This window comes from Salmo trutta, chromosome 21 (assembly GCF_901001165.1).
Source record: "Salmo trutta chromosome 21, fSalTru1.1, whole genome shotgun sequence".
NCBI classification, from domain to species: Eukaryota; Metazoa; Chordata; class Actinopteri; order Salmoniformes; family Salmonidae; genus Salmo; species Salmo trutta.
Genome location: NC_042977.1, coordinates 48,471,999 through 48,486,998, shown reverse-complemented (window position 1 = coordinate 48,486,998; position 15,000 = coordinate 48,471,999). Strand labels below are relative to the sequence as shown.

Genomic DNA, 15,000 nt, shown 5'->3' with positions numbered 1-15,000 from the left:
GTAAGGGTTGGGTAAGGTAGTTGGGGTCAGGTAAGGTAGTTGGGGTCAGGTAAGGTAGTTGGAGTCAGGTAAGGTAGTTGGGGTCCGGTAGAGTGAGTCAGGTAAGGTAGTTGGGGTCAGGTAAGGTAGTTATGGTCAGGTAAGGTAGTTGGGGTCAGGTAAGGTAGTTGGGGTCAGGTAAGGTAGTTGGGGTCAGGTAAGGTAGTTGGGGTCAGCTAAGGTAGTTGGGGTCAGGTAAGGTACTTGGGGTCAGGTAAGGTAAGGTAGTTGGGGTCAGGTAGTTGGGGTCAGGTAAGGTAGTTGGGGTCAGGTAAGGTAGTTGGGGTCAGGTAAGGTAAGGTAGTTGGGGTCAGGTAAGGCAAGGTGGTTGGGGTCAGGTAAGGTAGTTGGGGTCAGGTAAAGTAGTTGGGGTCAGGTAAGGTAGTTGGGGTCAGGTAAAGTAGTTGGGGTCAGGTAAGGTAGTTGGGGTCAGGTAAAGTAGTTGGGGTCAGGTAAGATAGTTGGGGTCAGGTAAGGTGGTTGGGGTCAGGTATGGTGGTTGGGGTCAGGTAAGGTGGTTGGGGTCAGGTAAGGTAGTTGGGGTCAGGTAAGGTAGTTTGGGTCTGGTAAGGTGGTTGGGGTCAGGTAAGGTAGTTGGGGTCAGGTAAGGTGGTTGGGGTCAGGTAAGGTAGTTGGGGTCAGGTAAGGTGGTTGGGGTCAGGTAAGGTGGTTGGGGTCAGGTAAGGTGGTTGGGGTCAGGTAAGGTGGTTGGGGTCAGGTAAGGTAGTTGGGGTCAGTTAAGTTCAGGTAGGTACTTGCACTGCTGTAGCAACACAGAGTAGCTAATTTTCCCATAGTCCCATGGTGTGTGTGTGAGTGTGAGAGAGTGTGTGTGCGTACCCGTGCTGCGTTGTAGATCCGGAATATTCTACTGATTATGTCCTCCTCCAGGTCAGCTGAGACAAACTCCACCTGGATTGGCCCATGGCGATGCACCCCATTCTCTGGCCAGTACTGAGGACATAGCTAACACACACAGGCACAGAACGGGTAGGGGGAGAATAAAACAACTTCCAGGTGGAACAGGAAGCAAAAGGTTTGATAAATATAAACATATCAACATAATGACTGTGTGATAACTTTGACAAACGAGTGGGATATCCCTAACCTTGTGGAAACGTAAGCTAGGCAACGGCACAAGGTCTTCTCTCAGACATTTCAAAAGGGGAATTAAAAAAATATTCCAGGGAGGGTCCTCTTTAGACAGACAACTCTCCCATCAAATCAAAAGGTTTGGTAATTGTGCTAATGTTTAGCTAGGACAACAAGCGGACTCAGCAGTGACGTAACCAGTGATGTGCTTCCTATTTGACTCGTCCTCTCTGTCCCAACTGACGACGCAACTTCTACGGATGTGTTAAGTTGGACAACTACCTTACCTGACCCCAACTACCTTACCTGACCCCAACTACCTGACCTGACCCCAACTACCTGACCTGACCCCAACTACCTTACCTGACTCCAACTACCTTACCTGACCCCAACTACCTTACCTGACCCCAACTACCTGACCTGACCCCAACTACCTTACCTGACCCCAACTACCTTACCTGACCCCAACTACCTTACCTGACCCCAACTATCTTACCTGACCCCAACAACCTCACCTGACCCCAACTACCTTACCTGACCCCAACTACCTGACTCCAACTACCTTACCTGACCCCAACTACCTTACCTGACCCCAACCACCTTACCTGACCCCAACTACCTGACCCCAACCACCTTACCTGACACACCTGACCCTAACTACCTTACCTGACCCCAACTACCTTACCTGACCCCAACTACCTTACCTGACCCCAACTACCTTACCTGACCCCAACCAACTTACCTGACCCCACCCACCTTACCTGACCCCACCCACCTTACCTGACCCCAACTACCTTACCTGACCCCACCCACCTTACCTGACCCCAACTACCTTACCTGACCCCAAACAACTTACCTGACCCCACCCACCTTACCTGACCCCAACCACCTTACCTGACACACCTGACCCTAACTACCTTACCTGACCCCAATTACCTTACCTGACCCCAACCACCTTACCTGACCCCAACCACCTTACCTGACCCCAACCACCTTACCTGACCCCAACCAACTTATCTGACCCCACCCACCTTACCTGACCCCAACCACCTTACCTGACCCCAACCACCTTACCTGACCCCAACTACCTTACCTGACCCCAACCACCTTACCTGACCCCAACCACCTTACCTGACCCCAACCACCATCCCTGACCCCAACTACCTTACCTGACCCCATCCACCTTACCTGACCCCAACTACCTTACCTTACCCTAACCACCTTACCTGACCCCAACAACCTTACCTGACCCCAACAACCTTACCTGACCCCAACTACCTTACCTGACCCCAACTAACTTACCTGACCCCAACTACCTTACCTGACCCCAACTACCTTACCTGACCCCAACCACCTTACCTGACCCCAACCACCTTACCTGACCCCAACCACCTTACCTGACACACCTGACCCCAACCACCTTACCTGACCCCAACTACCTTACCTGACCCCAACTACCTTACCTGACCCTAACTACCTTACCTGACCCCAACTACCTTACCTCACCCCAACCACCTTACCTGACCCCAACTACCTTACCTGACCCCAACTACCTTACCTGACCCCAACTACCTTACCTCACCCCAACCACCTTACCTGACCCCAACTACCTTACCCAACCCTAACTACCTTACCCGACCCCAACTACCTTACCTGACCCCAACTACCTTACCTGACCCCAACTATCTTACCTGACCCTAACTACCTTACCTGACCCCAACTACCTTACCTCACCCCAACCACCTTACCTGACCCTAACTACCTTACCTGACCCCAACTACCTTACCTGACCCCACCCACCTTACCTGACCCCAACCACCTTACCTGACACACCTGACCCTAACTACCTTACCTGACCTCAACTACCTTACCTGACCCCAACCACCTTACCTGACCCCAACCACCTTACCTGACCCCAACCACCTTACCTGACCCCAACCAACTTATCTGACCCCACCCACCTTACCTGACCCCAACCACCTTACCTGACCCCAACCACCTTACCTGACCCCAACAACCTTACCTGACCCCAACCACCTTACCTGACCCCAACCACCTTACCTGACCCCAACCACCTTACCTGACCCCAACTACCTTACCTGACCCCATCCACCTTACCTGACCCCAACTACCTTACCTTACCCTAACCACCTTACCTGACCCCAACAACCTTACCTGACCCCAACAACCTTACCTGACCCCAACTACCTTACCTGACCTGACCCCAACTACCTTACCTGACCCCAACTACCTTACCTGACCCCAACTACCTTACCTGACCCCAACTACCTTACCTCACCCCAACCACCTTACCTGACACACCTGACCCCAACCACCTTACCTGACCCCAACTACCTTACCTGACCCCAACTACCTTACCTGACCCTAACTACCTTACCTGACCCCAACTACCTTACCTCACCCCAACCACCTTACCTGACCCCAACTACCTTACCTGACCCCAACTACCTTACCTGACCGCAACTACCTTACCTCACCCCAACCACCTTACCTGACCCCCAACTACCTTACCCAACCCTAACTACCTTACCCAACCCCAACTACCTTACCTGACCCCAACTACCTTACCTGACCCTAACTACCTTACCTGACCCCAACTACCTTACCTCACCCCAACTACCTTACCTCACCCCAACCACCTTACCTGACCCCAACTATCTTACCTGTCCCTAACTACCTTACCTGACCCTAACTACCTTACCTGACCCCAACTACCTTACCTGACCCTAACTACCTTACCTGACCCCAACTACCTTACCTGACCCCAACTACCTTACCTGACCCCAACTACCTTACCTGACCGCAACTACCTTACCTCACCCCAACCACCTTACCTGACCCCAACTACCTTACCCAACCCTAACTACCTTACCCAACCCCAACTACCTTACCCGACCCCAACTACCTTACCTGACCCCAACTATCTTACCTGACCCTAACTACCTTACCTGACCCCAACTACCTTACCTCACCCCAACCACCTTACCTGACCCCAACTATCTTACCTGTCCCTAACTACCTTACCTGACCCCAACTACCTTACCTGACCCCAACTACCTTACCTGACCCTAACTACCTTACCTGACCCCAACTACCTTACCTGACCCCAACTACCTTACCTGACCCCAACTATCTTACCTGACCCCAACTCCCTTACCTGACCCCAACGCCCTTACCTGACCCCAACTCCCTTACCTGACCCCAACTACCTTACCTGACCCCAACTACCTTACCTGACACACCTGTCGACTGAATTATGTTTCCTTCTATTTAATAAAATAATCATATTTTAAGTGTTAATTTCTTAACTAACTCATCAACATGCTTTTTGAAAGATAGCTTTTTGTCGACCCAGATGCCCAGATCTGGTGTTTGAAGAACTTGTTCAATGTCCAAGAATGCATTGAGGACTTTGCACTGTGTTATTGATTTGTGTGGACACGATCAATGAGGGCACCATCCAACGTACATATACATAAATCATCAGATTCATTTTTTGTTACGTGAATTGGAGATGAACATTTACTTAACATTCATTAAAATGTAAATGTAGCTGAAAGCACTGAGACCTTTAAAACCATCTGGAAATGAACTGATGAAGCCCAACTAAAGCAATATTGAGTTAGCTGACTTTTTCATTAATTGCTGCTTGGTGCAGTCTTATATTGTATTTTTTGTTGTTATATTTTTTATATCGTATTTACTTTGCCACCATGGCCTTTTTTTGCCTTTACCTCCCTTATCTCACCTCATTTGCTCACATTGTATATAGACTTATTTTTCTACTGTATTATTGACTGTATGTTTGTTTTACTCCATGTGTAACTCTGTGTTGTTGTATGTTGTCGAACTGCTTTGCTTTATCTTGGCCAGGTCGCAATTATAAATGAGAACTTGTTCTCAACTTGCCTACCTGGTTAAATAAAGGTGAAATAAAAAATATATATATAAACTGCTAATATCTTTCATACAGTTTTTTTCCCTCTCCTGTCACCCTTTCATGTGACAGGTATCAGTCTTCTCAACAAAAAAACAAAAAAAATACACATTTTCTTTCTTTTTAAACCCCCAGGAAACCCAGAGTTTCTTTTTGTAAAAGAATAGATGATCAAAAGATGTTTCTGGAGGAGAATGGATGTGATACAGAACGTGGATGATCAACTTTTTGCTTTGACAGTTAAAAACTGTTAGAGTAGTAAACCCAAGGGGGACAGGCTCATAAGAGCAGGGAAATTACCATGTTAATTTAACCTCTCTGGAGAGACAGACCAGGTAGAAACAATACAACCTACACCTGTACACTGTATAGTCAGTATATTACCTAGACAACTACACCTGTATAGTCAGTATATTACCTAGACAACATACACCTGTATAGTCAGTATATTACCTAGACAACTACACCTGTATAGTCAGTATATTACCTAGACAACATACACATGTATAGTCAGTATATTACCTAGACAACTACACCTGTATAGTCAGTATATTACCTAGACAACTACACCTGTATAGTCAGTATATTACCTAGACAACATACACATGTATAGTCAGTATATTACCCAGACAACATAAACCTGTATAGTCAGTATATTACCTAGACAACATACACCTGTATAGTCAGTATATTACCTAGACAACATACACCTGTATAGTCAGTATATTACCTAGACAACTACACCTGTATAGTCAGTATATTACCTAGACAACATACACCTGTATAGTCAGTATATTACCTAGACAACTACACCTGTATAGTCAGTATATTACCTAGACAACTACACCTGTATAGTCAGTATATTACCTAGACAACATACACATGTATAGTCAGTATATTACCTAGACAACTACACCTGTATAGTCAGTATATTACCTAGACAACATACACCTGTATAGTCAGTATATTACCTAGACAACATACACCTGTATAGTCAGTATATTACCTAGACAACATACACCTGTATAGTCAGTATATTACCTAGACAACATACACATGTATAGTCAGTATATTACCTAGACAATATACACCTGTATAGTCAGTATATTACCTAGACAACATACACCTGTATAGTCAGTATATTACCTAGACAACATACACCTGTATAGTCAGCATATTACCTAGACAACATACACCTGTATAGTCAGTATATTACCTAGACAACATACACCTGTATAGTCAGTATATTACCTAGACAACATACACCTGTATAGTCAGTATATAACCTAGACAACTACACCTGTATAGTCAGTATATTACCTAGACAACATACACCTGTATAGTCAGTATATTACCTAGACAATATACACCTGTATAGTCAGTATATTACCTAGACAACATACACCTGTATAGTCAGTATATTACCTAGACAACATACACCTGTATAGTCAGCATATTACCTAGACAACATACACCTGTATAGTCAGTATATTACCTAGACAACATACACCTGTATAGTCAGTATATTACCTAGACAACATACACCTGTATAGTCAGTATATTACCTAGACAACATACACCTGTATAGTCAGTATATTACCTAGACAACTACACCTGTATAGTCAGTATATTACCTAGACAACATACACCAGTATAGTCAGTATATTACCTAGACAACTACACCTGTATAGTCAGTATATTACCTAGACAACATACACCTGTATAGTCAGTATATTACCTAGACAACATGCACCTGTATAGTCAGTATAATACCTAGACAACATACACCTGTATAGTCAGTATATTACCTAGACAACATACACCTGTATAGTCAGTATAATACCTAGACAACATACACCTGTATAGTCAGTATATTACCTAGACAACATACACCTGTATAGTCAGTATATTACCTAGACAACTACACCTGTATAGTCAGTATATTACCTAGACAACATACACCTGTATAGTCAGTATATTACCTAGACAACTACACCTGTATAGTCAGTATATTACCTAGACAACATACACCTGTATAGTCAGTATATTACCTAGACAACATACACCTGAATAGTCAGTATATTACCTAGAAAACATACACCTGTATAGTCAGTATATTACCTAGACAACATACACCTGTATAGTCAGTATATTACCTAGACAACATACACATGTATAGTCAGTATATTACCTAGACAACTACACCTGTATAGTCAGTATATTACCTAGACAACTACACCTGTATAGTCAGTATATTATCTAGACAACATACACCTGTATAGTCAGTATATTAACTCGACAACATTCACCTGTATAGTCAGTATATTAGCTAGACAACTACACCTGTATAGTCAGTATATTACCTAGACAACATACACCTGTATAGTCAGTATATTACCTACACAACATACACCTGTATAGTCAGTATATTACCTAGACAACTACACCTGTATAGTCAGTATATTACCTAGACAACTACACCTGTATAGTCAGTATATTACCTAGACAACTACACCTGTATAGTCAGTATATTACCTAGACAACTACACCTGTATAGTCAGTATATTACCTAGACAACATACACCTGCATAGTCAGTATATTACCTAGACAACTACGCCTGTATAGTCAGTATATTACCTAGACAACTACACCTGTATAGTCAGTATATTACCTAGACAACTACACCTGTATAGTCAGTATATTACCTAGACAACTACACCTGTATAGTCAGTATATTACCTAGACAACTACACCTGTATAGTCAGTATATTACCTAGACAACTACACCTGTATAGTCAGTATATTACCTAGACAACTACACCTGTATAGTCAGTATATTACCTAGACAACATACACCTGTATAGTCAGTATATTACCTAGACAACTACACCTGTATAGTCAGTATATTACCTAGACAACATACACCTGTATAGTCAGTATATTACCTAGACAATATACACCTGTATAGTCAGTATATTACCTAGACAACATACACCTGTATAGTCAGTATATTACCTAGACAACATACACCTGTATAGTCAGTATATTACCTAGACAACATACACCTGTATAGTCAGTATATTACCTAGACAACATACACCTGTATAGTCAGTATATTACCTAGACAACATACACCTGTATAGTCAGTATATTACCTAGACAACTACACCTGTATAGTCAGTATATTACCTAGACAACATACACCTGTATAGTCAGTATATTACCTAGACAACTACACCTGTATAGTCAGTATATTACCTAGACAACATACACCTGTATAGTCAGTATATTACCTAGACAACATGCACCTGTATAGTCAGTATAATACCTAGACAACATACACCTGTATAGTCAGTATATTACCTAGACAACATACACCTGTATAGTCAGTATAATACCTAGACAACATACACCTGTATAGTCAGTATATTACCTAGACAACATACACCTGTATAGTCAGTATATTACCTAGACAACATACACCTGTATAGTCAGTATATTACCTAGACAACATACACCTGTATAGTCAGTATAATACCTAGACAACATACACCTGTATAGTCAGTATATTACCTAGACAACTACACCTGTATAGTCAGTATATTACCTAGACAACATACACCTGTATAGTCAGTATATTACCTAGACAACTACACCTGTATAGTCAGTATATTACCTAGACAACATACACACACAGCAGAAAAGTTGACACAGAGAAATGCAGTGCACATAGACACACACTCAAACATCACCAGCATAACAAGCAGGCAAACACACATGCACTCTCACTCACACCCCACACACACACAAAGAGATTGCAGAAATACAGGTGGAAGAAAACCTATCTCTGCCTCCTCTGAGAGCCAATCAGAACGACAAATTCAACAGATGCAAAACAAAGATACTGATGGAGCGAAAGTAACTCCAACTCCCTTCCTCCCTCCCCTCCTCTCCCTTCCTCACTCCCCTCCTCTCCCTTCCTCCCTCCCCTCCAACTCCCTTCCTCCCTCACCTCTCTTCTTCTCTGCTCCCCTCCTCTCCCTTCCTCCCTCACCTCTCTTCTTCTCTGCTCCCCTCCCCTCCTCTCCTTTTCTCCCCCCTCTCTTCTTCTCTGCTCCCCTCCTCTCCCCTCCTCTCCCTCCCTCCCCCTCTCTTCTTCTCTGCTCCCCTCCTCTCCCTTTCTCCCCCCTCTCCCTTCTCTGCTCCCCTCCTCTCCTTTTCTACCCCCTCTCTTCTTCTCTGCTCCCCTCCTCTCCCTTCTCTGCTCCCCTCCTCTCCCTCCCTCCCCTCTCTTCTCTGCTCCCCTCCTCTTCCTTTCTCCCCCCTCTCCTTTCTCTGCTCCCCTCCTCTCCTTTCTTGCCCCTGTCTTCTTCTCTGCTCCCCTCTCCCTCCCTCACCTCCCTTCTTCTCTGCTCCTCTCCTCTCTTTTTCTCCCCCCTCTTCTTCCCTGCTCCCCTCCTCTCCCTTCCTCCCTCACCTCCCTTATTCTCTGCTCCCCTCCTCTCCCTTTCTCCCCCTCTCTTTTTCTCTGCTCCCTTTCTCTCCCTCGCCCTTCTCTCCCTTTCTCCCCCTCTCTTCTTCTCTGCTCCCCTCCTCTCCCTCCCTCCCCCTCTCTTCTTCTCTTCTCCCTCATCTCTCCCTTTCCCTCACCCCTCTTCTTCTCTCCTCCCCTTCTCTCCCCCTCTATTCTTCTCTCCTCCCTCCCTCACTCCCCTCTCTTCTTCTCTCCTCCCCTCCTCTCCTTTTCTCCCCCTCTTCTTCTCTCCTCCCCTCCTCTCCCTTTCTTTCTCCCCCACTTCTTCTCTCCTCGCCATTTCTCCCCCTCTCTCACTTCCTCTAATGTCCTTAATCTCCCTTTCTCCCCCTCTCTTCTTCTCTCCTCCCTCACCTCTCCCTTTCACTCCCCTCTCTTTCACTCCCCTCTCTCTTTCTCTCACCTCTCTTCTTCTCCCCTCCCCTCCTCTCCATTTCTCCCCCTCTCTCACTTCCTCTAACTTCCTTCCTCACATCACTTTTTCCTCTTTCCCTTCCTCTCTATCTCAACCCCCCATCGCTCCACCTGAGCTACAGTGAGAATATTGAATGAAAGGCCCTGCCAGCCAGCGTGTGTGTGTGTCAGCTAGCCAGTCAGTCACCCAGGGAGAGAGGGGAGAGAGCAGCGAGAGCAGCCCAGCCAGAGGCTTTGATCCCTGGGTGTGATGACAGGGCCTGGGGCCTGGAGAGCTGGAGCTCCCGGAGAGATCTTCCACAGATTTCTGTCTATATATTTTATCTACCATCTATAATCCTGTCCTGTCTATGTGACTGATGGTGATGTTGAATAGAGATTAATCTATAATCCTGTCCTGTCTATGTGACTGATGTTGATGTTGAATAGAGATTAATCTATAATCCTGTCCTGTCTATGTGACTGATGTTGAACAGAGATCCATCTATAATCCTGTCCTGTCTATGTGACTGATGGTGATGATGTACAGAGATCCATCTATAATCCTGTCCTGTCTATGTGACTGATGTTGATGATGTACAGAGATCCATCTATAATCCTGTCCTGTCTATGTGACTGATGTTGATGTTGAATAGAGATTAATCTATAATCCTGTCCTGTCTATGTGACTGATGTTGAACAGAGATCCATCTATAATCCTGTACTGTCTATGTGACTGATGTTGATGTTGAATAGAGATTAATCTATAATCCTGTCCTGTCTATGTGACTGATGTTGAACAGAGATCCATCTATAATCCTGTCCTGTCTATGTGACTGATGTTGAACAGAGATCCATCTATAATCCTGTCCTTTCTATGTGACTGATGTTGAACAGAGATCCATCTATAATCCTGTCCTGTCTATGTGACTGATGTTGAACAGAGATCAATCTATAATCCTGTCCTGTCTATGTGACTGATGTTGAACAGAGATTAATCTATAATCCTGTCCTGTCTATGTGACTGATGATGATATACAGAGCTTTGGAATTTTTTGTAACTTTATTATTTATCATTATTGACTATATATTTATCCTCTACCTTCAGAAGCAGGTACTGCAGTGACGCCTCTTGCACTGAGATGCAGTGTCTTAGACCCACGGCACCAGTCGGGAGCTACTCCTTGACTTATTCCACATTTTGTTGTGTTACAGCCTGAATTCAAAATGGATGACTTTTTTTTTTTTTATCTCACCCATCTATCTACACACAATACCCTATAACGTCAAAGTGGAAACATGTTTTTTTTTAAATTTTTGCAAATTCATTGAAAATGAAACACAGAAATATCACATTTACATAATTATTCACACCCCTTCGTAAATACTTTGTATAATCACCTTTGGTAGCGATTAAAGCTGTGAGTCTTTCTGGGTAAGTCTCTAAGAGATTTCCACACCTGGATTGAGCAACATTTACCCATTACTATTTTCTAAATTCTTCAAGCTCTGTCAAATTGGTTGTTGATCATTGCAAGACAACCATTTTCAGGTCTTGCTGTAGATTTTCAAGTAGATCTAAGTCAAAACTGCAACTCAGGAACATTCACTGTCTTCTTGGTAAGCAACTCCAGTGTATATTTGTGCATTCGGTGATTGTCCTGCTGAAAGGTGAATTAATCTCCCAGTGTCTGGTGGAAAGCAGACTGAACCAGATTTTCCTCTAGGATTCTGCCTGTGCAGAATACATTCCATTTCCTTTTTATCCTGAAAAACTCCCCAATCCTTCACAATTACAAGAACACCCATAACATGATGCAGCCACCACTATGCTGGAAAAGATGGCGAGTGGTACTCAGTAATGTGTTGTATTGCATTTGCCCCAAACATAACACTTTGTATTGAGGACAAAAAGTTAATTGCTTTGACAAATTTTTTGCAGTATTACATTACTTCCTTGTTGCAAACAGGATGCATGTTTTGGAATATTTTTATTCTGTACAGGCTTCCTTCTATTCACTCTGTCATTTAGGTTAGTATTGTGGAGTAACTACAATGTTGTTGATCCATCCTCAGTTTTATCCTATCACAGCCATTAAACTCTAACTGTTTTAAAGTCACCATTGGCCTCATGGTGAAATGACTGAGCGGTTTCCTTCTTCTCTGGCAACTGAGTTAGGAAGGACGCCTGTATCTTTGTAGTGACTGGGTGTATTGATACACCATTCAAAGTGTAATGAATAACTCACCATGCTCAAAGGGATATTCAATGTCTGCTTCTTCTGTATTATTTATACCCATCTACCAATAGATGCCCTTCTCTGCAAGGCATTTAGAAACCGCCCTGTTCTTAGTGGTTGAATCTGTGTTTGAAGTTCACTGCTGGACTGAGGGACCTTACAGATAATCGTATGTGTGAGGTACAGAGATGAGGTAGTCATTCAAAAATCATGTTAAACACTATTATTGCACACAGAGTCCATGCAACTTATTATGTGACTTGTTATGAACATTTTACTCTTGAACTTATAAAACTTCAACATTTTGAAAAAAACATAATTCCACTTTGACATTATGGGGAATTGTGTGTAGGCCAGTGATACAAAATGTAAATGTATTTCATTTAAAATTCAGGCTGAAACACAACAACAACAAAGTTTAGGGGTATGAATAATTTGTGAAGGCACTGTATCCAATCCAATCCAATCTATCCTATCCAATCCTATCATATCTATCCTCTCTTATCCAATCATATCTATCCTATACCATATATCCCATTCCATCTATCATATCTATCCAATCTATCCCATCCTCACCTATCTATCCTATCCTATCTATCCTATCCTATCTATCCTATCCTATCTATCCTATCCTATCTATCCTATCCTATCTATCCTATCCTATCTATCCTATCTATCCCATCTATCAATCCATCCTATCCTATCCTATCTATCCTATCATATCTATCCTATCTGTCCTGTCCAATCCATCCCATCTATCCTATCCAATCTATCCTATCCTATCCAATATCTTATCCTATCCTATCCAATCTATCCTCTCCCATCTATTCTATACCATATATCTTATCCAATCCATCATATCCTATCCTATCTATCCTATCCTATCTATCCTATCCTATCCTATCCTATCCTATTATCTATCCTATCTATCTATCATATCCTATCTATCCTATTCTATCCATCCTATCCTATCTATCCTATCTATCCTATCCATCATATCCTATCTATCCTATCCTATCTATCCTATTCTATCTATCCTATCTATCCTATCCTATCCAATCTATCCTATCCTATCTATCCTATCTTGCATCTATTCCACTGTACAATTCTACACCATTTTCATTCTCTGTTATTGTCATGTCTATAAATGGTGCCTGATATCCTTCAGTATTATTGTCATGTCTGTATCTGGTGCCTGATATCCTTCAGTATTATTTCCATGTCTGTATTTGGTGCCTGATATCCTTCAATATTATTGTCATGCCGTGTCTGAATCCTGGCTTAGGAAGACCACCAAAAACTCTGAAATCTTCATCCCTAACTACAACATTTTCAGACAAGACCAAACGGCCAAAGGGGGCGGTGTTGCAATCTACTGCAGAGATAGCCTGCAGAGTTCTGTCCTACTATCCAGGTCTGTACCCAAACAATTTGAACTTCTACTTTTAAAAATTCACTTCTCCAAAAACAAGTCTCTCACCGTTGCCGCCTGCTATAGACCACCCTCTGCCCCCAGCTGTGCTCTGGACACCATATGTGAACTGATTGCCCCCCATCTATCTTCAGATCTCGTGCTGCTAGGTGACCTAAACTGGGACATGCTTAACACCCCAGCCATCCTACAATCTAAGCTTGATGCCCTCAATCTCACACAAATTATCAATGAACCTACCAGGTACCACCCCAAAGCCATAAACACTGGCACCCTCATAGATATCATCCTAACCAACTTGCCCTCTAAATACACCTCTGCTGTTATCAACCAAGATCTCAGCGATCACTGCCTCATTGCCTGCATCCGTAATGGGTCAGCGGTCAAACGATCTCCACTCATCACTGTCAAACGCTCCCTGAAACACTTCAGCGAGCAAGCCTTTCTAATCGACCTGGCCCAGGTATCCTGGAAGGATATTGACCTCATCCCGTCAGTAGAGGATGCCTGGTTATTTAAAAAAAATGCCTTCCTCACCATCTTAAATAAGCATGCCCCATTCAAGAAATGTAGAACCAGGAACAGATATAGCCCTTGGTTCTCTCCAGACCTGACTGCCCTTAACCAACACAAAAACATCCTGTGGCGTTCTGCATTAGCATCGAACAGCCCCCGTGATATGCAACTTTTCAGGGAAGTTAGAAACCAATATACACAGGCAGTTAGAAAAGCCAAGGCTAGCTTTTTCAAGCAGAAATTTGCTTCCTGCAACACAAACTCAAAAAAGTTCTGGGACACTGTAAAGTCCATGGAGAATAAGAACACCTCCTCCCAGCTGCCCACTGCACTGAGGATAGGAAACTGTCACCACCGATAAATCCACTATAATTGAGAATTTCAATAACCATTTCTCTACGGCTGGCCATGCTTTCCACCTGGCTACCCCTACCCTGGTCAACAGCACTGCACCCCACACAGCTACTCGCCCAAGCCTTCCCCATTTCTCCTTCTCCCAAATCCAGTCAGCTGATGTTCTGATAGAGCTGCAAAATCTGGACCCCTACAAATCAGCCGGGCTAGACAATCTGGACCCTTTCTTTCTAAAATGATCTGCCGAAATTGTTGCAACCCCTATTACTAGCCTGTTCAACATCTCTTTCGTGTCGTCTGAGATTCCCAAAGATTGGAAAGTAGCTCCGGTCATCCCCCTCTTCAAAGGGGGGGACACTCTTGACCCAAACTGCTACAGACCTATATCTATTGTACCCTGCCTTTCTAAGGTCTTCGAAAGCCAAGTCAACAAAAGATTAC

The 15,000-nt window shown here is 43.6% G+C and overlaps 1 protein-coding gene across 1 annotated transcript in view; it reads right to left on the bottom strand.

Moving 5' to 3' along the window:
- The window catches only part of LOC115156479 (receptor-type tyrosine-protein phosphatase mu-like), a 225,320-nt gene that overhangs the window by 4,450 nt on the left and 205,870 nt on the right, over window positions 1-15,000 (bottom strand). The window contains exon 23 of the mRNA XM_029703901.1: window positions 880-1,005. Coding sequence (XP_029559761.1) covers window positions 880-1,005 — 126 coding nt within the window. The remainder of the gene's footprint in view (window positions 1-879; window positions 1,006-15,000) is intronic.